Source organism: Chelmon rostratus, chromosome 1, assembly GCF_017976325.1.
Source record: "Chelmon rostratus isolate fCheRos1 chromosome 1, fCheRos1.pri, whole genome shotgun sequence".
Classification (NCBI taxonomy): domain Eukaryota; kingdom Metazoa; phylum Chordata; class Actinopteri; order Chaetodontiformes; family Chaetodontidae; genus Chelmon; species Chelmon rostratus.
Window position 1 is genome coordinate 17,129,206 of NC_055658.1, and position 27,811 is coordinate 17,157,016.

The window sequence follows — 27,811 nt, forward strand, 5'->3', positions numbered from 1 at the left end:
TTCCACCTCTGACAGAAAGAAATCTGCTCTTAAACATAGTAAATGTAATAGTTAATCAAGATTGGTTTAATACAGCAATTAAAATGATGCAGTTATATAACGATATAAAACTGATACTGTGTACTGCTTAGTGAGTACCTTCACTTATGATATTTTAGGTATGTGAATTCAAGACTTTTACCTGTAACAGGGTATTTTTATACATGGTACTTGATTTTAATAATTCCAGCACTACTGTGAGGGTAAAAATATCTTCCTCTAATCAAATAAGGGTAGGAACTGGTTAAAGAGACAGGAGGACAGGTGGACAGGTGGACACGAGTTGCTTTAGGCAGTGAATTATTGATGCTGTTGATAGTGGATAGTGATGAAAAGAAAGGCAACGCAGCAAACATTATTTTTTAATGTTACTGTTACCTTCTGCTCACAACTACACCACCGTGTGTTTTTACATGACAAATTTATGTTTGTACGTCATTATCCAGTCTAATATCTTCTATATCAGACAGACAGTCGTCCTGACAGCCAGATCACATTCCTTGTATGAATGGCCTGCAGTCACTCCCTCTTAATAGAAACTGGAGAACCAGAAGGAAGGAGAATCGAGCTCAAAGGCCGAAGTTGTCAAGCAATCTGTAAGCTGCGTTATTGTTCATAAAAGATCTGGTTTTAGTTCATGTCAAAGCACATCAGTAAGTATGTAAAGAATATTTCTCAGAACAATATAAGAGGTATTTCTACAAGCCAGAGGAGTTAATTAGTAACCAGACATCAAACAAATGGTGTTTCTTTACTCCTGCAATCAGTGAGCCGGTCACACAGCCGTGCCTCTGTCCAAATCCAATGTCACATGGAAACACATCTGGAAATCCTCTCCCATAAACATATCACGTTCACTTCCTGCCCTGATTGTGCTCTCACAGTTCTGCGATGAGCTCTTGATTCAGCGTGGGGTTAATTCCCTGAGGCCGGTCTTACAGGAACGACTACACGTACTGTACATTGTGTGCATATGACTGAAAGAGAACAATAAATTACATTCACTTTGCTCTCCTGCATGCTCACTTAACCAAAGCTAACTAATAGCAACAGGTAGACAGCAGATTCTGAATGTAACTAAGTACATTTACTCAAGCACAAACTGAAGGTGCTTGTAGTTTGAGTATTTATACTTGTATTCAACAACAATTAAGGGAGAAACCTTAGTATTGTTTGCTCCACTACAATTATTTGACAGCCATAATTACTGATAACAATTTTACAGACAAAACATGGGAGGAGTTTATAAGGCATGATGCTTTGTTATAGCTTAGACCTCATCAGAGCCATTAGTCATTGCTCCAGCCTCTTTAATGCGACAATCTGCTGCTTTTCCTCTCTTAAATCACACTAAACTGAATAATGTGGTGTTTGGGTTGGTTGACTGAACAAAATAAGCAATCTGAAGGTGTCACTTTGGCCTCTGGGAAATTTTGAAGGGCATATAATCAGCAAGTTGATCAACAGTGACATTAGCTCCTGCCTTAAGTAGAATAGTTGAATATTAGCTCCGCCTCGGCAAATAACGTCAAACATAAAAGTCCAATTAATCACAGGGGATATTTGTCTGCACTGAGATACTTTAAGTACATTTTGTACCACACAGTAAAAATACTCCATTACAAGTAAAAGACATGCATTGAGAATGCATCTGAGTACTCTAATGAGGAGTTCATAGTGTTGCAGTAATAAGCAGTAACTGTGTTTGCTGTTTGTTGCTACATGCAGGCTGCAGTACAGGTGCAGGTGTTTCTCTCCTGCACCTGTAATGCAGCCTGCTATTGCAACCAACAACAATGGCTGTTGCCTGTTCAACATCCCCGCAGCAGTGGAATTCAGGCTGACTTGCGTTTTAATGACTGCTTGATGGAAAAGCACCATTACGCCTGTCGACAGACTAATGTGCCGTCTGTGACAAAGATGACACAGCTCCACTATGATGCACCGTTTACAGGAATGTGCGGCAAGCTTGAAAAGTGACTGACATTTGTTGTTTTAGGTTTTGACTTCTGTTAATGTACAGCCGGAGAGAAAGGAAGCTTTTACTCATATAGATCGAAGCTGCTGTACAAACGTCTTTCCTGAGCACTGTGTGATCTTTAAAGGTTGGGTCCACATTTTAACCAAGTCTGTCTTAAAACAATACTAGCATGTCAATATGCATATTGAAAGTGTTATTGATCACTCTTTCTTGTGTATACTGGGTGCAAAGAGCAATGTTTCATGGGACAGACTGTGTAAAACTGACCTCTAAAGTCATCTAAAGAGGGGATCTTCAAAAGTTACAGTCTGTTTACTCCAACATTCAAACAGTGTTTCCCTGCTGAGCAGTGGTGGAGGGATTGCAGCACTAAGTGAGAGTTTGGTTCTACAATCTACAACAATTTGGAGGATCCCTACTTGATTAATATTGAGGCAGAAGCCTTGTTAATTTTGGCTGAACTGTGCATTTAACTGTCCAAGCGAGGATGTTGGACTTGCTTTAAGAAGGAGTCTTACATTTGACTACGTTTGAAAAAGATATAAAAAGGAAAATGACAGCAGCTTCATGGATCTATAAGAGCCTCTGATAAATCACTCATTCAGTGATCTAAGCAACCCAATTTAAAAGGGGACGGACAGGTCTGACTGGTTGGTTGATGTTTCTGTGTCATACAGATCACAAGTGGATTTGCCTGTGCAGAGTATTAATTTATTAACTGAGGGGCCGTCCACTTTTTAATATCAATACTGCGTGAGGGATGAACGATCTAATTCCCCCTCACTGTTATCTCCTGTACAGCTCAGGTCTCTGATGACTGACACTTTGATAATGTCCTGTTGAACATTCGCATGATGCAATAAAAATATGCATAGGGAAACTAACGGGTCACTCATCTGACCGTCTGTCATCAACTTTGTAAATACGTGTTAAATATATTAATCAGGTAAATAATAAAAGCGCATGTTACTTGTAAAAGACGTTAGATACTTGGCAGCGACTCAAAACAAACAAGGCTTGAGAACAGGTTTGACAAGCTGCACTGAGGTACTGTGAACACTGTCGGAGTAATGTTAGCAACATTAAAGTAAAGCTGTACAGTAAAGGCCCTTTAGGCAAAGTGTGATTTGTGAACTTTGTATGTGCTGATCTAAAGATAAGACGGGGCCACTGCAAACCAGCCACGAATTCAAATCATCAAGATGGAAGTATTTGGGAGTTATGGGGGCTGTTTGAGTGGGAGATCTCCCCCTTTATGTCCCTCCGGGTCAGCAGAGGTCTGACAGCTGGTGATAAAACCCAGCCACAACTCTCACTCCCAAACCATTTACTGTGTAGCACCTCATTATTGATGCTCAAACCTGTGGAAAAATGATGGAGCACAGAAAGAGGCCTCGTCGTTGACAGCGACCCCTTTGTTTTACACCAGCGAACTCTTAACTTGCAAAACTCCAAATGTACAAAGTCACATTATTTGTCTCACCTCAGTTTAATGTTCAGATCTTCGTTTAATTAATATGCATTTTTCTGTTTATTTCTGATGTTCATCACCTTTTAGGAAAAAAGCACAGCGAAGAAAGCTGGTGTCTTTACCTGTATTACAGCTAGGGGGCAGCATGGCACTGTGACATTTTTGTAGAAAATTATCACAAGCTGTTATTATTTTTCCTGTCTGCCTAAACTGAACCAAGAGAGCTGTTTCGAGATCCCTGTAAGACTTATAAAACTCGTATGTTTCCTATTCAGAAGAGTGAAATAGAAAGTTGTGTGAAAGAGCTCTAAATCTATCGCCTCACTTTAGGAAACACCTAGAGGTCCCTCCAAGACAGCTCTCTCTCTCTCAGCTGTCGACCTCTTTATTTCTTAGAAGTCCCTGAAGTCACTCAAGCACATGAAGGAATCCCAAGAATGATCACCTTGTTAAGCATACACAACATTTCCCTCTTAAGCCGACCAGGCTGCAGCCCCTATTAGTTTACTGCTTGGCTTGACACAAGGGAGAGGGAGATAATGCCGTGGCACTCGAAAGGTTCATTTGTTTGTTCCACACAGAACAGCAACAACTGAAGGTCATGCCCTGCCAACAATAGTCCGTCAGCCAGTGAGAGGAAGAAGGAACAGTCAGCCGTAGACACCAGAGGAAAGCCTGGGACAGACCCCGTTTTCATGTTTATTATTTTAAAATATGTGTAAAAAGGAGATTTTGGACACATACACTTTCAACCATGTGCTGCAGCTCTACTCCAGGAATCAATCTTTTTTAAGCCCAGAGACTGAGGGTCAAAGCTCAGTCTGCCTTGTAAGGTGACCCGGCCTAAACACGGGATCCGTATGCTTAATGTGTTCCTGCAGGAAATATAGAGACCCGCTGGGCACGAAATTAAAGATAAAGAGCTGCGATCGACACAGCTGCTTTGACCCTGAAGAGATTCTACTGGAGGATGAGTGAAGCCAATGAGTACCAGACAATAGACTGATTAAATAATCGCAGTCAAAACCACAGGTGGGAAGTACAGTTACTCAATTACTGTACTTCACCATCACTTCACCTCACTAAAGTGACATTTTTCTCGATTCTAAAACTAAGATCCCAAATTCTGTCTTCTTTCAGTCTAACGTTTCTAGAAAGTCAGAACCAGGTTCTAGAAACTAGAAGAAGATTTTTTCACTTATTTTCAGAACAATATGACTGACATGTAAAGAGTTATCAGCCCCACCTTCATCAGGTAACATCAAAATAACATCATACCTGTTAATACATCATTGATAAATATGCAGTTATATATTGAAACACTGTAAATGGCTGTTCTGCATAATGAACGCTTTTACTCAATGAATATTTGCATTTTCAAAGATTCATTTTACAATTAGTGGGAAGGATTTTTAACAAGGTATTTGAACATTTATAGAAAAAACAGAACAATTATTCAAAGCAGAGTATTTTAATACACCATAAAGCATGCCTGGATGAGATCTTTAAGTGCTAAAATCAGCTTGCCAGGAATAATTCAACAAGGACAAAGCATTTGAGAGTAACTGGAAGTAACTTTATTTTAGTCTCAGCAGGATTTATGAACAGAAAAATGTGTACAGAGAGGTAGTGGCAGGATTCTGTCTCAATCCACTCTCCCTCCACAGGCATCAGACTTATTCAGCGCAGAGCCAACAGAGAGTGCAGGCCATCACAGTGTAGCAAAAACATGGTCAGTTTATCTCACGTGAAGAAATTCCCTCATTCTGTTCATGGAAAATTAAAGGCCCTTAAAGGTCCTTTGACAGGCCTCAGGTACAAGCTGGCACAATGCAAATACACACGTATGAGGTTAAAGAAAATGTTCAGTATCAACACCATTCAGAGAGAAATCACCAGAGACAGAAGTTAAAGTGTTTTCAGTATAATAATCATCTTGAGAGATGAAACGGTTTGGCTTTGTTCAGTGCTGTCGTAGATTAGAGATGTATATTCAAGATCAATCATCACAGAAAAGACTAAAGAAAGTTAATTTAGATATGTCCACATGATTGTATAAGGCAGCCTTTTCCAGTAGATATATAAGCAATACCGTCACTAATATTTGGAGTAACCAGTGTGATAAAATGACAACAAATGGCTGGTAGCGTTTTCATTAAACCATATAACTGTATAAAAATGGATGTGTACGAAGTCCCTCATTTACTGTTCCCTAAAGCCATCACTGAGTCAGGATTTTGGATATTCAACCATGAATAAATAAAATAAAAACATCCTGACACTCCTCACTTCATATATTCAGATCTGATCTTCATTCTTAAAAAAAAAGGAAAAAAAAGGTAAATATATTTTATTTCACTGAATGATACAAAAATTAAGATACTGTATGTAAATTTAACATGTTAATTAGCCATAAAAAAGGCAGGGTTAAAAACTTTATATAGTTCACAAAGGCAGTACTGGTTGCATTGTTTTACAGTGCATTAACGAGTGTGTTTTCAAGTTTACAGTGCTATTAAAATCACTAGCAGGCACGTGTAATCCATTTGTTAATAAAGGAAAATCCACTCAGAATAGAACTGACAGATTTACATAAGACTAAATGTGGGAATGTAAAATGAGCGGATTAAACAGTATATACATGTAATTTCTGCAGGACAGACTAAAACATCAACACTTTAATGATTTCATCCACTAATGTCAGAGCTGCTCAAATAATACTGAGTGACTTTATGGACATTGAGATTGTACCCAGAATTAAAATCCCGGAGAACTACGTGTGAATTATGTGTGGATTTTCACAAAAAATACTTCAGATGTTCCACATATTTGCTTGAAAGTCTCAGAGTATACACAAAGCTCCAGTTTTGTTCAAAAGCACGGATCAGCAGCCGTTTGGTCCAACAGTGATGAGTACGCAGCAGCTTTGTCCTCGACCTCAAGGTTGGTTTACAAAGTGAAGGTGGACAGGATGTCGTCCTGACTTGATGAGCGCTTGTAGCCCGATGATGAGCTGAAGTACGTCTCCCCATCTGTGCTGATGTCGTCATCGTCGTCATCTTCGTCCTGCAGACTGTTGAGCAGCGGGGCAGAGGTGTTCTTACGCCTGGTTTGAGACAGAACAACATTATGACCGGGACGCTGACAACGTTTGTTTCATTTTTCAGCCTTTTCTTCTTCCGTTCTTGGTGTTTACCTGATCTCACTCCTCAGGGTTTTGAGCTGGCTCTGGAGCTGCTCGTTGGCCTCCTGCTGCTCATCCAGGTCTCTCTGCAGCTTCTTCTTGCTGTGCTCCAGTCGGTCGATCTCCTCCTCGGCCTCATCCATCTGCCGCTTCAACGCTTTCAGGCGCAGATTCAACTTAAGGAAGAAGAAGTCGACGCGCACCAGATTAAAAGGGTCCAAACAAAGATCAACAACGACTGGTAGTTAATAGAGTTTAATGACTGTTTTATGACGTACTTGGTCCTTTTGATCCTGCATTGAGTGATGCTCTTCTTCACTTTGCATCATCATCTCTTTTACTTTCCTCTCAAGACGGCGGTTTACCAGCTGCAGGTTGGCACGCTCCCTGAAACACATGCAGCATGATGCATCATCATTCTGACTGGAATAAATCTTAAAACTCAAAGACTTAAGAGCTGGTCAGAGTCTCTACACAGTAAATCCATCAGTGTCCAACTATGAACTAAACTTTAATCTAAAAGCTAGAAGTCACTACCTGGCTGTCGTACCCAAACTAATGAACCTCACTACTTTTCAGTCAACCTTCCCCCTAAAGCTTTCTTCTCCCATCACCCCACCCACAGCACACCTCATCTCTATTCCCAGTCGGAGTTTCTGTCTCACCTTTCCTCCCCCTCCAGCCTCTCCTCCAGCTCCTGTATGCGGTCCTCCAGCTGGGCTACCAGGCCCTCTTTGCTGGACTTCTGGGAGCCCTCTAGATGAGACACTCGGCTCTTCAGGTCTTTGTTCTAGAGAGGTCACAAAGAGAGAAGCAGTGAGTTGCTAAACTGGGCAAATGTTTGTTTATACCAGCATCATGTCACGTTTAAACAATATGAATTTGACACTGATGTGAGAATGAATATGATCAAATGAAAATGATGAAGAGACATATGAATGAAATGAGTTGGTGCTTTGTTGTGAGTCTGTGGAGTAACTGTGTGTGTGTAGTTGTTTTCCTCCAGACAGGAAAGTGTGTACCTGTCTCTCCAGAGCCATCTTGTCACACTCCAGGTCCTGTCTGCTAGCCCTCTCCTGCAGGAGTTCATTCCTCATCTGCTCCACCTGTCAAGCCGAGTCCAGACACTGTCATCGCTACGGTCCCACACAGTCTGACAACACTTATTATCAGACAGTGTGTGAGTCTCACTCAGCAACAGAAAGCACTGCAGTGCTCAGTGAGTCAAAATGCTAAACAATGGAAGATTAATGCTCAAAGGGCATCAGTTAATTGGTGAGCTCGATTTTCTTGTTTGGCTGCATTCCACTTTGTGTTGAGACCTTCATGTGACACAGGGTTGCCGTAAAAAAAGAAAAAAAAGCTGTAGTTTCTATAGAGAAAATATACCTGTGTGATTTTAGACTGTACATAAAATATTAGATTTTAAACCTGGCAACACTTTTATGAGGTGTGAGTGATTACACACCATTAAAGGAATAGTTTGATATTTTTCTTCTACATTTATTCAATTTCAGGCTGACAGTTAAGATGGACACGACTCATCTCTGTAGGAAAATACCACCTGCACCTGGTTAGCTGAGTTTATCTTATCTTAGCTTTGCATTAAGAGTGGAAAAAGGGGGAAACAGCTAGCCTGGCTCATTCCAAAGATAACAAAATCCACCTACCAGCACCTCTAAAGCTCACTGATTAACAAGTTACATCTCGTTTGTTGTGGTTTTACACAGGCTTATGTGAATAAAACAAGCTTTAGAGGTGCTGGTAGGCAATTTTGTTCCCCCCTGTATACAGTCTTTATGCTAAGCTAAGATAACTGGCTGCTAGCTTTATATTTAACAGACTGATATGAGAGTGGTTTAAATCTTCTCATCAAACTCGCAGCAAGGAAGCAAACAAGCATATATCCAAAAATGAATAAAAGAAAAATCCCTTTAATACTAATCTTTCTTTTATATCCACTCACTGAACATGAAATCAACCCAGACAGGCCTCACTGAATCAGCATGACTGCTCAATGATGGCCTAGTTCAAAAGAAGGAAGGTTGAAACTAATCGATACAGTGGTGATGGTTCTTTCTTTGTGAGGGGAGCTTAGAATCGGTGATATTTTATGCCAATTAGTGGGTGACAGTGGGCTGCTCTGATGAACGATGGCCCCTATAACTGGTGCAGCCAGCACAGTGCTTGAGGGAGCTGAATCAGCAGACTGGAACATAGAGCGAAACTAATCTGCTTTGTGAAAGACGGCAGGAGAGGAGAGGGGAGATTACTCTCATTTAGACAGGAGAGGAGCACCTGGTGCCAGGAGAGACGCAGGTGTTCTTCCTGCTGCCTCTGCTGCAACCCCACCACCCCTCCACCCCATAGCCATACACCCACCCTCCCCACTCCCTCTCATCCCCACAGACATTAGGGCACACACACCAGCACATACTCGCATACACATGTGTGTGTGTGCACTCACAAACACACACACACACACACACACACACACACACACACACACACACACACACCACCAGCACTCAACCTACTCCACTTTGACTGCACAAAGCTTGAGTGTTGCCTTGACAACCGATCTCAGCCTCATGCTGAACCAATGCCACTTTGTCACAATGCCACTCTTTTCTCATTGCCAGGAATTTTTTAAAAGGGAAGCCATTTAAGTAGATTTAAATACTCTACTCAACCACACTAAGCCTCTCTTGATGCCGTTACGTGGCATTAATTTCAAATTTTGATCTCAATCTCTGTCAGGAACCAATAACTGTGCTAAATCTCACTCTAGTTTTGATACTCTGACCACTGCACTATACAGTACATGCTACAGAAGGCATACACATTAGCACAAAAGGAGTAGGGTTGCAATAAAGCAGTGTCATTTCAAAAACTCCAGCACCAACATCCTCCCTCTGATTAGTAAGCACTCTCCCACGAACAAACAACAATACTAAAACCACATGTACTTTATCTAAATCTTACTTCACAGTGCCTCCGTCAGCAGCTTTATCAGTGAGGAAGGAAAACTGGAGCATTTGCTCGCAAGGATATAAAAACTGACTTCAAGCACAAGAACTGGATTTGCTCTCGAGATGAAGTTACTGAGCATAATTTTCAAGTGAACTCCTGCAACCTGAAAACTTGAGACATTTGGCAGCTCGCGTGGTTTGGCTCAGTCGGTGCATTAAGAGGGATCTTTTGTGGCTGATGCATGAAAATTGGAAAGACACTCTCAGGCCTCGCTGGCAGGCCGCCAACCTGAATGATTATGCAAGATCATCTTACAAAGCAATAACCCGTCCACTTTATCCTGACCAGAAATAAACTGGGAATTTGTGGAGTGTGCATATTACATGTAAATACACACAGACACGCACACGCACACTCAAACACACACACACACACACACACACACACACACACACACACACACACACACACACACACACACACACACACACACACACACACACTTGAAGGGGTTTCACATAACCCATCAACCTGCATGTGAATCATGTTGATTGACTCTTCAGGATTTCTGAAGCTGTTTTGTGGAGTTCACGTGTTTGTTTTATTCAGAGATTAGTGATTGCGGTCATGATGTTAGAGGTGGAAGACAAGGCAACAGGAGATCTGGATATCATTTACAGGCTGAGATGGAACAGAGACACATCTGTGTGAACTTAAGTGAACATGGACAGCAGGTCACTGACACGGGTGAGCACTGATAATGAGAATGTGTTGAGAGTGTGTGTGTATGTGTGTGTGTGCGCGCGTTGTACCTGCTCTCTTCCTCTGTCTATTCTGTCCATCAGCTGGTCTCCACTCTGACGCTCCTCATCCAGGTCCAACTCCAGCTGAGCAATCCTATCCTGCAAAACCAAGTGGTTACATCCGTACAGTGAGTGCTGCAGCTTAACCACTGACAACCGAGGTTCACTGAGCACAGCTATCCTAAATGATTCTCTTAAGGCCTTTCGTCCACACATGTACCATCATTATGTACCTCCATGAGTTTGATTTGTCGAGCTTTGTCTTCTTTAGTGTGGGCCTTTGTCTCAGCCTCCACCTCCAGATCATAGACCCTTTTCTCCAGCGTCTTCTCCCTGAGCACAGCTTCGTCTCGCTCCCTCTGGCACCGCCGTAGGTCCTCCTCTTTGTGTGACAACTAAAAAGAAATGCAACAACATACTTATTATCTTAACTTAGCTTACTGCTAATACATTTTATAACCTTTATAAATACCTAGACCACAGACAATGTCTTATGACACATTTAGGATGCCTAAAGGTCAGAGAAACTGGTCCAGTACAGGTTCAGTGTCTCATTAGGACCCTCAGCATGTTATAAATGCTTCTGCAATGAGTGAGGATAAAACCCAGCCCTCCTAAGTCCATCTCCTTCTTCAACAGGTCGTCTTGCATCTTATCAAGCATTACCGCTGTAGCAATGACCAACAATTTAGTCGCTGCTTAGGGAAATTATGATATGGTGCCCCGAGTGACTAATGAATCCAGTGCAGCTAGTGTTTTAGTGTTTCCCCCCGTGTTCATTCAGCAGTAGTGCCCTCCACAGCTGGAAAATTGCCCCCATTGCTTAATGCTACGACAATGAAAATTCATCATCTGCCTAATTTCTCACCCAGAACAAATATTTGGCCATTAGTGCAGAACTGTTCCATGTTTCATCATGTAAATACCTAAGTAAGACCTAATTTAAGTCATGGAGCTAAAGCTGAGCATACAAAGGCTTAGTTGTAGGTGCTCTGAGATAATCATCCGCTCTCAGGCCCTGAATAGCTATAGGAAGGTTTGGATATGAATAAATTACTGTATTAACAAATGAATAAAGCAGGTCTAGGTGAATAAAGCAGGTGAAACCTGCTATGACTTAGGCCTACAGCTACTTTTTGCAAACAAACTGTGTTTTATCAGCAAGAGCCCATGTAGTAATATCCTTTATACAATCATGTGTTCACAAAGTGGTGAACCTCGCTCCATCCTTGCTTGTGAATGACTGAGCCTTTCAAGGATGCTCCTTTCATACCCAATCATGATACTATCACCTGTTACCAATCAACCTGATTTACAAAAATCAGTGAAGTTGAGTAGGTAAAACATAAATTATATTGTCTTTGTACTGTTTTCAATTAAGTAAATGTAAAAAAGGATTAGAAAATGGTCACATTCAATTTCATTTATATTTACATAGTTCCATTGTTTTTGGAATCAGGGTTGTGTGTGGCCTATACTTTAATAACTGTAATTTTAGTGACAGTCTGCCAAGTACATGGGTGGAGACGTACAGGGGTATTAGGGAGCAGCTGGAAAAGTGGACTCACTAGGCCCAGTCCAGACCAGTTTCTCAGGAGAAGTAAAGGAGGATGTGAATCCTGCCAGCACAGCTTTCACAACAATGATATCACAACACTGACATCTTCCTTTTCCTGCACACCAGCTGGACAAAGATACATGACTGTGGATGAAGGCAGGAAAAACGGATGTTGACCTTGTCCTTTTACACTTTACTCACAGGCACAACTGAAAGCCCATATCAAGAATATCCAGATCAGTAAAAGTGCAGCATGTTATGTGTGTCACATACAGGCTGACAGTGATGAGTAAAAGTTCTAGTAGAAAGTTCCTCCCACAGAAGGAAATGTCAGTACTCTCTCTTTTTTCTTTAGGGGAAGCCTCCTGATCTTAAAATCAGGGCATAGACTGCCAAAACCTCTATTAAAGGTACCTGGTGGAGTTATCATTCTAAACAGACATGGTTTTATTTACAGGGTTCGAGTTAGGCCACATTGTGTTTATCCTTAAGGCCTAGCAAACATGTTGAATACATTTCCTACCTCACAAAACCCATATTTTTTTGTTTCTAGCTGCTTGTTTACAGTCATATTCTTCTCTTAACACTGTTTCCCCGCACCACTAGTGATCAAATATTCTTTCTTTTCACACAACCACATCCTACCTCAATACTTCGAACTAACCTAAACTGAAAAAAAAAAGTGTTAGGTTTATATTCGGTGTGCAGCTCTGGAAAACCAATACGTTCTTGTTACAAATCAGTTTAAGGAGAGTGTCATAACATCGGTTCATCACACCAACAGAAAAGTAACCTTTTATATTTGCTGCCTCTGGATCTGAAATATTGAGGAAAATCTCAAACTGAAGTGTGACAACTGTCCTGAAAGCTTTTCTGCTTTCACTAAACTATCAAACTATTTCTGCGTGGTCACCATGAATACAATCTACACCGCCAAACCTTGTTAAATAAATGTTTGACAGATAAATGAAACAACATAAGCAACCCTCTTCCTCACATAAATTATTTGCATTCATCTATTTCTACCTCCAACAAAAAACATTCTTCACATTCCAAAGTGCTGACAAGGATAAATTGCTTGAACAAACAATGCAGTGGTCACAAGTTTCACCATTATGATGTTAGGGCCACACATCAAAGCATTATAAAGGAATTCCCCACATTTCCATTTTAATTCTAACTGAAAGTGTAAACATTGATTTTAACAAAGACCAGAGATTTTCTGTGTTTTGACTCGACTCAGCGACTTCACTTCAGTATTTTTCTGTGTCTGAGGGGGCAGCGGGGAGCAGAAATACCTAAGCGATGACATCTCGCTCTGAAAGGAGAGGATGAGTTTGAAGGGAGGGGGTTAAACTGGTTGAGTCAGAACAATGGCTCATCATCCACTGTTGTGCATGGGAGTCCTCGGCTGGGCTGACTAATGATGTCTTTTATTTGACCACTCTCACTGTGAAAGTAGTGTCCACGTTCAAATCTGTGCCTGGTACATTAGATGAGGCTGACTGTACCTCTTCCTGCAGGGTTTTGGTGGCCTGTAGGTGCTTCTCCAGCTCCTGTCCTCGCTCCTTTAGGAGCCTCTGCAGCTCTGTCAGCTCCCGACGGTTCTTCTCTTTATAAATGTCAATCTGCTCCTGCAGCTCCCGGGTGGACGACTGGGACACATCCACAATATCATTCATCTGCAGGCACATTGAGGTGGAGAAAAGAGCAAAGACAGAAAGAAATGTGAGGAAAAATGCATTTGAAAGAATCATGTCAAAAGCCTTAATTAAAACATAACAAAACAAAAGCGAAATACTCCAATGGTCGTAGAAAAGAAAATGTTCTTCAGGAAATCTGGCTTTTACTGTTTCTGGCAGTTGGCATTTTGATTTTGCTCAACAGCGCCTGAAGAACATTTGCTTTTCTTCAACAGCATTCTCTGGACTTAATGTCTATGAAACCGAGAAAGTGTTCTGCATTGTTTAAATAACTTACTAATAAATAACTAAAGCTCAACTCTTTGTTTAAAAAAAGAAAAAAGCTGATGAGCATTTGCTGGGATGAGTGTTCCTGTGCTGCTGACTCCAGTGCACTCACCTCCCTCTGGAGTTTCTCCACTGTGCGGTCCAGCAACCTCCTCTCATCCTCGATGTCGTTCTTCATGCTCTTGAACTGCTCCTTCTGAGTCCTCTCCTCTTGTAACCTCTCCTCCAACTCCTTGTGTTCACTGCTCAGTTTGGTCAAGTTCCTCTGTAGAGGGACACATTGTTAAAGGATGCTTTCAATGGAAATCCATTTCTCCACACGTGGTTTAGTGCAGTGTTACTGATCTCACCTGCACATCCTCCAACCGAATGGTCAATGCTCGATTGGCACGTGACATCTCCTCCTCTTGCTCCTTAATTTCAGCCAAAGATTCTTCCAGCTGTTTTTTCTCTCTCTGTGAGGTGGTTATATACAGTAAGACTTTCATATATAGTACAATATGCTAAAGAAGTATAATAAAACTAGCATCAGTTGCAGGTCTGTGACTGTATGCATCTTGACCCCTCACCTCCAGTCGGCCAACTCTGTCCCCCAGCCTGCTCTCCTGGAGCTTGGCTTCATCGATGATGCGGTTGAGTTTAGCCACCTCATTTTCCAGCTCCTGCGCCCGCCTGCGCAGCCGCTCGGCCTCTTGGGTCAGCCGTCCTGCTTGGCCCTCCACTGCACCCTTGGCTGCCTCCACTTCAGCCTTCTCACGGACCACTGCTGCACTGCTCTGCAGATCAGAGCAGACACGAGGCTTCAGTACAAAGGAGGAAGGAGTGTGTGACACTCAGAAAGTGGAACAACGATGCATGAAGGAACCCTGGAGACTTTCTCAAATGCCTCATGCAACAAAAAGCTGTTTAAAGTGATGAGTTTCTCACTGAAGTTTTGTTGCTGTGGAGACCCAGACCCATGTCCTCCTGTAATTCTCTCACACTTGAGAATAAACCATGAAAAGAGGCAATTAAATCTGAGCTCTCATTAGCCACTGCTGATTGAGGTAGGTGAGCAAGGCAGACCTGCTAGTCTCCTGTGTCACTAGATTCAGCTTTTCCACCTCATATACTGCTGTAAGGTGGCTTTTAAGACATGTCTTGGGACTACTACCAGTGCCCACATTTATGAATGAAGAGTGTGCTTTGGCTCTGACACTTCAGGAAGTGCTCTGCTTAAGAGGAAGAACAGGAGACAGACAGGAGATGGAGACAAAGAAAACTGACAACAACCACACGACTCAATCAGAATGGCTAATAACACGTTTCAGTTGCGGTGACACCTTTCCAGTGAGTGACAGCGCAGAGAGACAAACACTATGCAAACGTTTCTTCGGAAACAAGGTTTTTACATGGAATGTCAGGAAACTGGTTTGACAATTTCCTGTTTATCTCAGCACAGTGAGGTACGGCTGCATTTGTACATCTGTGGACACAGAACAGAAGATGTCTATCGTGACTTCTAAGAACAAAGCGTCGCTGAGAGGCTGAGGCCGGGCCTTCTACTTGTTTGACGCGCTTAACGGAAAAAAATCACTGAAATACGAAAATATATTTTACCCTTTTATTTACAAAAAAGAATGATCAACTTATGATATTGTGCACAAACTCATAATGAAAGTGATCACAGTGTTCAAAGGAAATAGTGGTCAACAAAAAATACGGCGGCCCTAATCACCCTCCCTCACTCTCTAGCCACACACTACAAAAAAAAGGTGAGCAGGTGCTTATGTTAACTTAACATCCCCGCCCATATCCACTTGACCTACGTATTCCCTCATCAACAGAATCACACAAACCTAAACAATAACAAAACCAACATTTCAACCAACACACCTAGAAAAATCCCTTCAAACTCATTCATGGCTCCTAAAACATCTATAGTTGCTGTTTCACTATATGACAGAGCTCTAACAGGTGAACAATTCAAATAAACACTCAAGGTGTGAAAATTAGGGGGTTAACAAAGCACATTGCCGCCATCCAAGTATGTCACCGAGTATGTCACCAAGTACGTTGTGTGCGTGCATCAAAGCACGAGAGTGCACACACACATTCACATACAGAAGAAAAAACAACTGGTAAGTTACTGTCAAGCAGTATCTTTGTGAAGTGCTGCAAAAATCCTTCCATCAGACAGCTTCCTGCTAAATTGCATCACAATAATTCCTTTGACAGTGATTAGGAAAAAAATACAAGTATCTCAAAAGGCAAAAAGGTTATAGTTTTGTGACTTAAGGAACTGTAGATAGTGTCATGGGAATGCAAAGGAGGCTTTGAGGGTGGTAACTTATTCACAAATGCAACATTTAGCTACTGCTGGAATCCAAAGTCTACTACTCTTCAACCCTCAATACCCTCCGTGACTAAGGTGAGAGGTACTTGTTGGTCAGCTTGTCTTGTCGTCATTGTACATGAATAGAACCTCCTGTACCAGAAAAAATGATGAGTGCCTCCCTGCTTCAGTGGTGGCAGGCCAGTCAGACCTGTTTCCCCTGTCACTACAGAGCCGCCCTTATGTCTGCCTCACTGGGTCATATAGTTTGGTCACAAGAGCGAGAAGCCCTGTACAGACTCCAGAGATAACACTGTTTCACCTCTCAAGATTAGCCAAACAAAAGAGAATTCATGTCAGATAACAAATGGTAGAGGAATAAAATAAGACTTAACACTAACTAGATCACAACTGCAAACACTGAAGATGTTAAATAAAAGAGGGTAAACTACTGCAAATATAAGAAACACCTCTGAGTATAATGCAGCACCACAAACTCCTCCAAAATAACCATTAAGCTAAATCAACACCTCTCACACTCACATATTTAAATACTTGTTGCCAAATTTGGCCTTCCACCTAAAACGACCAAAATATCTGTCAATATTATTATGATGAAATTACTTTTAAAATTAAGTAATTTTCCATGGTTTACATTAATATTTTGGATCATGTCAAATGTTCTGTAATTCATGTGGTTGTACTGTGATTGTGTTGAGGGTGGAAGCTCAGGAACGGAAAAATGGGTTGGGTGGGATGTGGGGCTAAACACAGCTTTCACTACAATAATAAAAGCATTGACAGAGTGTGTCAGTGCTCCATTTTAACAAAATACACAACGAGTTCAGCCCTCACACTTCTCTGCCTGTCCCACTTCCCACACTGGGCCATGAGAGTTAAAAACATGGGCAAAGACACCCAGCCAGAGAGAGGGAGACCCTACTGCTGTCTGCGAGAGGAGGTGGGAGTCGATGCAGTGCTACAACCGCTTGTGGAAAGATCAACTTTTCTTAAATTGGAAAACAAACACATGAATGTCACCTCTATGACAAGCTAATTTATTATATATTAGCTATTCAATTTCCTATAAGGCTTCACTAACTTGATTCTTTTTTTATTCACCACTACAATAAGTTAATCATTCATTAAACGTGTTAAAGCATACCTAACAATCACTAAAGGATAGCACCAATAAAACACTTGCTCAGCTATTAGACAATGATTTGTTTAATTTGTCTATTTAATACAATTCTTTATCTCCTCTTTAAATACAAATTTAACAAAGAGACCGACAACACAACCACACTTCAGTGTTTTAGTATCATATTGTACAAGAATACGTGGTAAATAGTCCATATCCAGTAAAAGTCCATTTTCCCCCCTCTGCCCGAACTCAAAGTTTGACTTGGCTCCTCATGTGTACTCAAACTGTTTGTCTAAAGTTGCACATTAACTAACTTTGTGCAGTCTTTGAAGCACAGCATGAATGCTGGAAGTGAGGTATGTATCCCAGGTCGTGTGCTGTGGTGAAATCTTGGTTCTCTCAGTTATTCCCTTCAAATCAGCTTCCAGCAGAGCTAATGATCTAAAAATAAATGCGGCTCCCTGCAACAGAAATCCACAACCAAGCAGAGTGTCGATCATTTTCCTGAAGGTGTTTGTTCCATATTTCTGAGAACAGTAACTTCTATAAATGTCAGCAAGAGTAATGCCTTTAGCCTGGTGTAATAGATGCAATTTACAAAGCACCATAAAAACCCATGACACTGTCATAAGCTTTTATATAAACACTTGAATGACAAGTAAACGTGTTCAAATGCAACCCTTAAAGACACACATTACTGTAAACAGACCGGTAGTTTCCACAAAGCCATCTCTGCTAACATGTTGTCATTTCTCTCCCTTGCACATCCCTGATGTTGCTCTGCATGTGTTTTGTTGTTGGAGGGATTTTTTCACAGCTGTTTTCACCACTGTCCACCATCGTGCAAACTCTGAGAACACTTGTTCCACAAAGCCCAAGAGAGTGGTGCACAACAAAGACTGCCAATACTCCTGGTGATGGTCTGTTAATCCTTATAACACCAATGCATTTCAAATGGATGTGATAATTGTGTAAATTTGATTAGGTTAATTTAAGTATTTTGGATGCAACTATCAAATGGCCACTGGACAACTCTCTTGTCATTTATATCACAAATACAACAGTTGACGCATCAAGTCGGAGGTATTACTGCGGTATGTGTACAAATGCCTTATGCTCTAAATGAAATTACTGACGATAAGCTGTTTCCAACTTCACTAGTGCACTCAGCTGCAGGTACTCCAAATCAGGATGCATTGAAACACATGACTTCCTTCTACAGCAGCTGCAAAAACATGCTAACTGTGATTTCACTTAGAAAAACTGGCCCACAGCAACTGATTGGCTGACACTAAACAAAGCTTCTCCAAAAGGTCCATAAGGAAGATGTTTTAGCTCACTTTTCTTCTCTCTCTCTCTTTTTTTTTTTAACTACTGGTGAATTCCCTCTCTCCTTCCTGCTCATCCTGTTGTGGACCTTCACTCACATGTTTCCAGCTGTTTCCTGTTTCTTGTGCTGTCACATCTCATCTCATTTACAAATTTCACATATCATTGATATTTGTTCAGTTAACTTTCCTTCCATGTACTACAAACAAATCTGTGTGATTCTTTCTTTTAGGCCAAATATAAACCCTCCACCCTACACAACTTCAGTCTAAACAAAGAGATTAAGAAATCTAAAGATGCTAAAATATGTGTGGCAGGCTGTAATAAGCCTTTTAACTCTTGTTAAATCCAAACACAGACCAGTAGCACGGTGAATGTTATAGACATGTATTTTATGATTACTGCCAGACAGTTGGTCGCTGTTTAGGGGACAGGAGGAAAAACTAAGTCACGAATCCTATTTTTGAGGGTTTGGGCTTTTAGCCAGTTGAAGTGATGCAGCCCCCTTGTGACAAAGGAAAAATGCCTTTGTTGCTTTTAATGCAAATGGGCTACATATCCAAGCATGACTTAATATAACCGTCTAAGGTCATTCAAAGTACAAGCCGTTTCCTGTATGGTATCACATTACCTGAACTTAACCCTCATATCAGGAAAAGAAAGAAAAAAAACTTCCTTGGCAGTGCAGAAGCCTGGATTTGCTTTGCCAGCACGAAGTATGTGTTACAAATACAACAGCATTCCTCATAAAAGAGGGTACCCACACCTGAGGTTAACTGGAACAGAAGGCCTGTCAGGGACTGAAAGGAAGGATTGAAGTAGAAATTAAAACGTGACAGCTGAGAAGCATTGGCATCTCTTTGGTCAGTGGATGACGGTAATCAAATCTTGTCCTTGGAGAACTGGAAACAGAATGCTGCTTTTAAGAGTCTCTGTGCAAAGCCAAGCTGCAAGCTTGCAGGGGTGTTTGGATATAATAGGGATTTACAGAGACTAGAGAGATTGTGACCATGCAGATACTCTAAGAGACACTGATGGTTCTCGATAAAAATAATTACATAAAAAGAGAATTTAAAAAAAACGTGTCCTAAAAAAATCACTTTTTTGCTCGATTTGGCTGTTGACACCACAAACACTTTGCTGACAACTATGGCCAAGACTGCAATCCCCACAATCCACAAGCATGGATATAAGACATGACAGCATTTTGATGTGCCTTCAACATAGTTTCAAGATTGGTAAAACAACAACCTCTTGGACACCAGTACAGTGCCTCACTGCTTCCATCTGCAAGACTTAAGACACACTTCCTGTAGTCATTGCAGGATTATATCTGGAAGAAAATTTTGGGTATCCTGGGACCACATTTGATCCAACTCATCTCGTGTTTCTGGATATTAAAAACTGTTGGATCATTTATCAACAGCCTTCTATTTTTGTACAAATATTGAGCAATGATCTGTAAATCTATTCATGTCGCGTGTAACACTGGTTCATGAACATGAAAGCAGAACATGTGATGTGACATAATGTACCAGACGGACCAATTCTTAACCATAATTACATTACTTACAGGGCATTTATCAAAATTACACTGTAAAAGTGAAATCTAAGTTAGTTGACAAAAAGACAGAATATGCTTGATTTTTTTTTTATATCTTCTACCAGTCAGTTGTTATGTTAGAGCATTTCACTTGTTTCAAGGGTTTTTGTCCTTAATTATCTTAATAACGGAAAATGTACTTGTTGTCAGTCTGGCCGTACCCGTTTTAAGATAACTGTAGGTTCTCTAAGACTAGATATTTTTACTTGTTTTAAAAATCTTGTCTTCTTATTCTAAGCAATATTTCCCACATTTTATGCTTTTATTTCTTGTTCTTGAGAGCTGAATTTTTGCAGTGTAAGCGTGTTAGTTGAGTGTAACTCAGACTTTGACTTCCAGGCTTCACGGTGCAAAAACTCAAATCAACAGCACAGTAAAGAATAAGCAGAAAGACAAAAGAGGGCAGAAAACTCATGTTCCAGTTTTCCAGGCCAAAGGCCAAAGACGACGACTGAGGGCGAAAGAAAGAACGCCCAAAATAGTCATCCCACACAACAGCTCAAGTCTGAAGGCAAACAAATCAAACATGGAGCTCTGAACCAGTCAGCTGGCATAGTTAAAAATATAAGATCAAAATGTATTTTAAAATCTGACTGTCAGATCCTGATTCATTATTTCATCATCGTCATATGAATTAGAAGATGGCAGAACATCAAAACACGTTTGAAAATGAACAATCGCTTACAACTTAACAAGAAAACACACACAGTGCCTTTAAAAGCACTGTCGGATGAATGTAAGGTAAACTCTCAGGTTTTTAACCACTCGTCTCAAGAGAAGGTGAGTATTTTACTTGACTCTTGCCACTTGTTTTGGCAGATTAGGCTCACATCACCTCATTGATGCTCACAGGCAGCGAGGTACCAAATCTGTCGCCTGCTTTCACATGACACTCATACGGCCGTGCAGCAACATTTTCTGAACTGAACCCTTTCTGACTGAACTGCTGGGCATTTAGCTCCTGTTATTTATTTTTTTTTAGAGTGTTTAATGTCACCAGTCTATAAAGTTATCATTAAAGATATTTGAAGACCTAGAAGACCTCATATTTCCACAAGGATAAACGGCTAATTCCTTGCCGTCTCTGTCAAGATCCAGAAAGTCTCTCCATCATTTCCTTCCTCATTCGCTGTCCCGCGTCTCCTTCAATCCGCTCCTAAAGCTACGCTGGGAAATATAGTACTATCATCAAACACACAGACCCATGCGGGAGTCTTTACTTTCAAAACAAGCCTGAGGGGGAACTTTTCTCTGGGCTGCGTAAGTTTGATGATCAGACAGCGAGACTTCAGTTCACACACTGGCAGAGATTACTCGAGAGGCAGGCAGAGATACGTATGAGCGAGAATGACTCAGGTCAGTAAATGAACTGTGTTTAGGTGAGCGGGAGATCACTGCGGAGGCTTGTGTGGAAACTGTGGAGTTAGGAAATGAAAAAATACAGCATTTGGGATTGAGGTTACAGATGAGAGCGTGATAACAATGTGGCCGTGTTGCACACTGTGGCTCGGGGCTGTAGGTAAAGCATAACAAGAGCTGGAAATGGTGTGATAAGCACAAGGCTCTGTCTTTACAGTTAGGAACGGAGAGTGGGGCTGAGACCTATTAAAGCCTCTAACACTGAGAATCTGGAGTGCTGCGGAGATGGAGATGCGACCGCAGCACCCTGAAGCGGTAGAAGTGAAAAGATCCGAGCCTGTCCCGCAGGTCGGAGCTGGTGCACTGTAGAGGTAGAGCTAGAGCTGAGTGAAAAAGGAGGTCCGAAGGGTGCACATTCTTCAATTTGACCCCGACGTTCCTGGAAACGAACCCTTCTCTCTGCTCACTGCACCTCATCTTTCCACATATTTTGCATACCAGCACATGCTGACACGAAAGATCAAATGCACATCCAAATGTGCAGACGCCTTTGGTTACAAAACATGAGGAACTCAGACAATTAACACTCAAAATAAGCACATTCATACCTTCTCAGGAAAGTATGACCACGATTTTTTCAAGCTCGGCGAAATTCCACAGATTTCAACTCACTGAAAACACAATGCAGCTTTCAATTTAAGACACAAAACAGGCCTCCCGCTCCTTTCAGGGGGTCAGCTACGCATCCCCTTATTCTTCAGCATACTGACCCACTTATTCAGCATGTCCCAACCCCCGCTGCTATTATTGTGTGAAACAAAGTCATCATTCATCATTGACTGAGGTCCGCAATTACCCCCACTCTTTCGGGGCACAGAAAGAAGAGGGGACAACGCAGCTCAGGAACGGCAGCTCATTAGATTAGTGATGGCTTGCCACTGCAATTAACTAGTATACAGAGCAATTTGGTGCTCCAGTTTCCAGCATTCTTCTTCACATGGGCTGCTCTGGTCACCGCGAAACGCCTGGGCCACTCAAAGGGGGGAAGCAGCACTAAAACTAAAACCGATGCACAGTTCACTCTGGCTCTTCTTTTAACTCTGTGTGACAGCTTCACAAAAAACAGTAGTGTACATGAGATAATAAGCATTTCCCCCCCCCCTTCCACTCCCATTTCTCCATCTAACCTGTAGCTCAAACTAGAACTGTTGCTGTCAACATTTTCTGTTGCTGTCAACATTTTGAACATCAAAAGACATCTGGTTTGGCGACATTTAACTTACTGTATACTTGTAATATAAAATATGTATCCTAAGTTTTGTCTTGGTGTTTGTGCCTCTCACACAGTATATTTTCATTACACCATAATGTCTAGAATAAGAGTATTGATCACTGACATGCTTCCATAACACTCATTTTGTAGTTACGAATTAAAAATGATAAAACTTATGTGTCTTTTATATGCTGATGTACCAGGTCCTACCATCTGTTTTGCATATTGCCAACATTAAGGCCATGTTTAAATAGGTAAAGCATAAATGGTGCTACTGTAGAGCTGAAATTGAGTTAATGTTTTGTTGAATAATAATTTTATAGGCACAGTATTCAGGCACAGTATTCCGATCTACAAATGACTCTGACTTGAGGACAGAGCATTAATTCAAAGACCCAAACCAAAGGCTCCAATGAGTGAGAACTCTTTCATATCTTAAAAGAGAAACAAACAATGACTTCATCTTGCCAAGTGTTTACAAAGTACTGAGGGTAAAACCCCTGATGACATACTCCCTCGGGGGAGCAGTACCTCTGTTCGACAAAAGGAAATGTTCTCATAGCCTCTTGCTGCAGAGCGCTGATGTGGACCCCCACCAGGCCTGCAGGAAGCTCAGAACAAGGACAACTTCCAGTCTTTGAGACAAACAGGACACACGTGAGTCACGCGTCGACCTACTGAAAACAGTGTGTCTGTTCAGTGTCTTGCCTACTGCCATGCATGTCTCATTTTAACTCACCTTCCTCAATTTTCATGACAGCAGGTGGCAAACCCTCTCCAATCTAAAGAAAATGTACTTCCAATTATTCAGTTTTAAATAACTGCTGGTATCACTGGTACAGTCTCCTAATGGTGCAGAACACAGGTTTTAATACCGCAAGGTTCAAAGAGATTTATATTTCTGAGGTGCAGTTTTCAGTTTATTTTTTGCATTAAAAACAGTGTCCATTTCTGAGCATATCAGGGTCTTTAATTGAGAGTGCTACTAAGCTACAACAGTCATCTTGCCAGTAAGTCAACTCCTAACAGTTTCACATGCAGATAAATGACTAAATTTTATCATCTAACACTGTTCTTCCTGTAAAACATCCCTCCCTAGAGGAACAAGCTGAGATAAGAAAACACCTCCACACTTGACAAGCAAGAAAGACTTCCCATGAAAAGTGATGACGGGCTACATTTAAGGGTTACATAGTGTTTCATTTTCATTGTACTGGTCTGGCTGTTGACGCAGCTCAAGTGTGTGAACTCAGGTTCAGCTTAATTTCCATGAGTCATTTGAAAAAAAAAAAAGGTGCGACAACTTCTGCCTGCTGTAGGTGTATATGGTCTCCTGTGCTGATCCGTGTGTTTAAACCACTTTGATCATGCAGTGCAATTACATAAAAACTGGGACATTTAAGATCAGCATTTATTTGCAAGCCAGCAAAACTGAATTTGACTCAGTGTTTAATGACTAACACAGCAGATATGCACAAAAACCATCTGCTTATTGTACCATGTTATAATATCTATGCAGTGTAACTGGAATTTTAAGGGTTAAGAAATGTGGGAGGAACACTGTAAACTCTGTACATTTTGAAAAGCCAACTGCTAACCTACTTTTGTATGTACATAAGACTACAGTGTTACTACTGGGACGTTAAAAGCTTTGAGAACTTCATTCACTCGAGGGGACTGAAGACAAATCATGCTGTTGGATGACAAAATGTTTTAAATTATTAATTAAGGATTTTTCTTTGCACTCTGATCTTTGCCTGAAACAATAAATCATATGTTAACATCTTGAATTGAACACAATGGGGGCCTCTTTGCCTCTTTTTCTCGGTCTTCTTCTGTAAATGCTTTCCACAAATATACAGTGACTGATATCCAGTGCCAGGCTTATTCTGGATACAGTACACCCTGCCTGTTTTAAAGCCAGTGTCTTAGTTATTTGATACTTATAGCAAAGGTGTAAATAAAGGCACTTCAAAGCGGCGCCCCAATCTCTGACATTTGGCCCAACTTGCAATACAAAACACACACAGACACAGTTACAGCCTCCCCTGATGCGGCACTTATCTCCACACTCCTCTGTGACAGGGTGTGTTTCTGTAATGGGGGAGGGCGAGAGTGAAGGAAATGAGGAGGAGGGAACACAAACTGGAAGAGCGGGGGGAGGAGGGGAAACAAGCGAGAGGCTGATTACCTGCTTGGCCTCCTCCAAAGATGTCTGCAGCCTGCTTATTTCCTTCTCATACTGCTCCCTCATCTTGTCCACCTCCTGATCATGAGCGGCCACTTCCTCCTTCAGGGCTCCTTTCAGTGCTGTCAGCTCCCTCTCTCGCCTCCTCAGCAACTCCTCCTGCTCCTCCTTGGCCAGGAGAACTTCCTGCATCTCCAGCTTCAGTTGCATCATGTCCTGTGGAAAATTAACAGTGTGGTTACTTTTTAAACTTCAGAATTTCAGACTGGAGGCAACCTGCCGGGTTTGACCTTGACCCTTCAGCTTGCTGTCGTCTTTGGTTCTGCAGACTTTTCTCACTGCAAAAACATTTATTAGACTATTTGTAAATCTTACATTTGTATTCTCTTGCTTGCTTGTCATTGAATTTATTCTGTGGTGTCTCCAGAGAGAAGTCTTTCAGATAAAGCCTTCACCATATGAAGTTTTTATTGATGTAAATATTGTACTGACATATAGGATGTAATAAATCATTGAGTCCCTTCAAGACAGTCTAGTCTCTCCACTGGCTGCCTTTTAAATACAGTGTAAAGCAGCACCTTACCAACTCACCCCAAAGATACATTTTATCATATGTTTTCATGCACAAGCTTTTAGTATTCAAGACACAGAAGAGAAAAGCTTTCATCTGTCATGGTGAGCAGTTGCCATCAGCCACATGTTCCAGAATCTTAGAGCAAAGAGAAAGTCTTTTTTTTTTTCCTCTAGAACAATGAACACTGTGCATTACCGCCATAATGATGTCTTTCTCTCCATCAGCGGCTGACTTCTTGGCCGAGTCGAGCTCATCATGCATCTCTGACAGCTGGTCCTGCAGGTCTCTGATCTCCGTCTGGTATTGCTCCCTCTCCATCTTCACCTGGAAGAGCCTGACGAACCACACAACATGTCACAACACAGTTCAGGCACTCTACATACTGTAGATATGCACATACACACCAGCACACCTGCATCTTAATTCGCACATACAAATGGCAGCACCTGTGCTGGGTCTAAATGTGAGGCCCACAGAGCACACAGGTTAAAACGGATGCCTGAGCAATGGCAAACCAATAATGTCTAAACCCCCTCTACATGGCAACACCGAGGGGGAGGGTGATAAGTGATGTGAGGCACCTCAAACAAATCACCACACAGTCATGTAGACTGAAGCAGAACATCTATTCCTGCTGGAAGAACCGATGAAGAAGTGAGCGCTCTGCAGCTGAGCATATAACGTCCATGGTTTCATTTCAACTGGGAATTTTTCTGTCGCCCTTGTTTCACTATCAACGGTCCAATAAAGGAAAAAAAAAGGCAACGTTTCATGCAAAAAGAAACACAGTAAAGCTGGAAATTTGGATGATAATCAACTGAGAAACACAACTTCAATGAAATAAGTGGAAGATCCTGGATATGAGAACAAAAGATTAACAGTACAGTTGACATCAAAGGCCCAACACAGAAAGAGGCAGAAATGCAGCATTCAATAGCACTGAAGTCCACAATAAGTATCACAGACAATTCCAATCTGAAATATGGAGAACCCTAAATGAAGCCAGCAAGCTTAGAAAAGTGGCAACACTGACGTGAGTCAAATAATAACAGTTGTATAATATGTAAACTGTTAGTTAGACAGTTAGTGCTGTCAGGTTGAGTGGTAAATCAGTCATCCAGCACACATTATTATAGAGGATGAAAGATAAACCTGACAAACCACAGGAGACACGATGGGCTGTATAACAAGAACTGACATGGTGACCACTTCAGTAACTATCAACAGTGCTACCATCAACAGACATCCAACACTGGTTTCAGTGTGACAGTGCATGTAAATGTCAACTTAAGCAACTGCTGATGAATAACACATCAAGCTAGTTATTATTATTTATGGTTACATAACCCGGGGAAGGTGTTGGCTATAACATGGCTCCTCTGATACGCTGGTTCTTCATTTCAACTGCCAACAAGGAGCGTCACTAGGAGGGCGTAACATGTCGGAGGTTCATGCTACTATCATGCTACAGGATCCCTCACCAGCTTCCCACCACAAACGCTGCCAGTTGTGTTCATTGGAGCATACAACAAATATGGATATACCAGTAACGGGAGCTGAAATACTTGGCATTGACAGTAACAGTCAACGCAACATTCTGGAGATGATAAATAAAGCTTAGCTAGTTGATTAATCGACACTGATCACTGGTCATTCTCCAGCATTGTCACTCTGCACTTACTCTTCGACTGTGTTCTGGAGCTCAGTCTCTGTTTTGGATAGTTTTTCCTTCAGGCGCTTGCACTCCTCTGCACTCCGCTCCAGCTCCTGCTGCAGCTCCTTCAAACCTGCTACTGTCCTCTTGTCTGTCTGATTTTTCTGATGGTGAAACACACATATATTAATGTTGACATTTCAGTGTAGACACATAACATAGCTAGTATTTCACATCTCCAGGCTTTTGGCATTCTGATTGAATAGACTGTGCAAAAAATAAATAAATAAATAAATAATACATAAAAGATTAAAATACAGTAATTTTCAGCATTCTATTGAAAGCCATTTCATCCCAAAGTGAGTGCATTCCCCACAGTTGCACCCAGTTTCAA

The 27,811-nt window shown here is 41.4% G+C and overlaps 1 protein-coding gene across 1 annotated transcript in view; it reads right to left on the reverse strand.

Moving 5' to 3' along the window:
- Nucleotides 1-5,051: 5,051 nt before the first annotated feature.
- cgnl1 (cingulin-like 1) overlaps nucleotides 5,052-27,811 on the reverse strand; it is a 30,028-nt gene continuing 7,268 nt past the window's right edge. The window contains exons 6-19 of the mRNA XM_041934429.1: nucleotides 27,445-27,581; nucleotides 25,959-26,097; nucleotides 25,193-25,405; nucleotides 14,549-14,755; nucleotides 14,330-14,434; nucleotides 14,092-14,244; nucleotides 13,521-13,691; nucleotides 10,685-10,846; nucleotides 10,461-10,550; nucleotides 7,698-7,781; nucleotides 7,341-7,465; nucleotides 6,954-7,062; nucleotides 6,688-6,851; nucleotides 5,052-6,597 (exon numbers count right to left, since the gene is read on the reverse strand). Coding sequence (XP_041790363.1) covers nucleotides 6,441-6,597; nucleotides 6,688-6,851; nucleotides 6,954-7,062; nucleotides 7,341-7,465; nucleotides 7,698-7,781; nucleotides 10,461-10,550; nucleotides 10,685-10,846; nucleotides 13,521-13,691; nucleotides 14,092-14,244; nucleotides 14,330-14,434; nucleotides 14,549-14,755; nucleotides 25,193-25,405; nucleotides 25,959-26,097; nucleotides 27,445-27,581 — 2,016 coding nt within the window. The 3' untranslated portion in view covers nucleotides 5,052-6,440. The remainder of the gene's footprint in view (nucleotides 6,598-6,687; nucleotides 6,852-6,953; nucleotides 7,063-7,340; nucleotides 7,466-7,697; nucleotides 7,782-10,460; nucleotides 10,551-10,684; nucleotides 10,847-13,520; nucleotides 13,692-14,091; nucleotides 14,245-14,329; nucleotides 14,435-14,548; nucleotides 14,756-25,192; nucleotides 25,406-25,958; nucleotides 26,098-27,444; nucleotides 27,582-27,811) is intronic.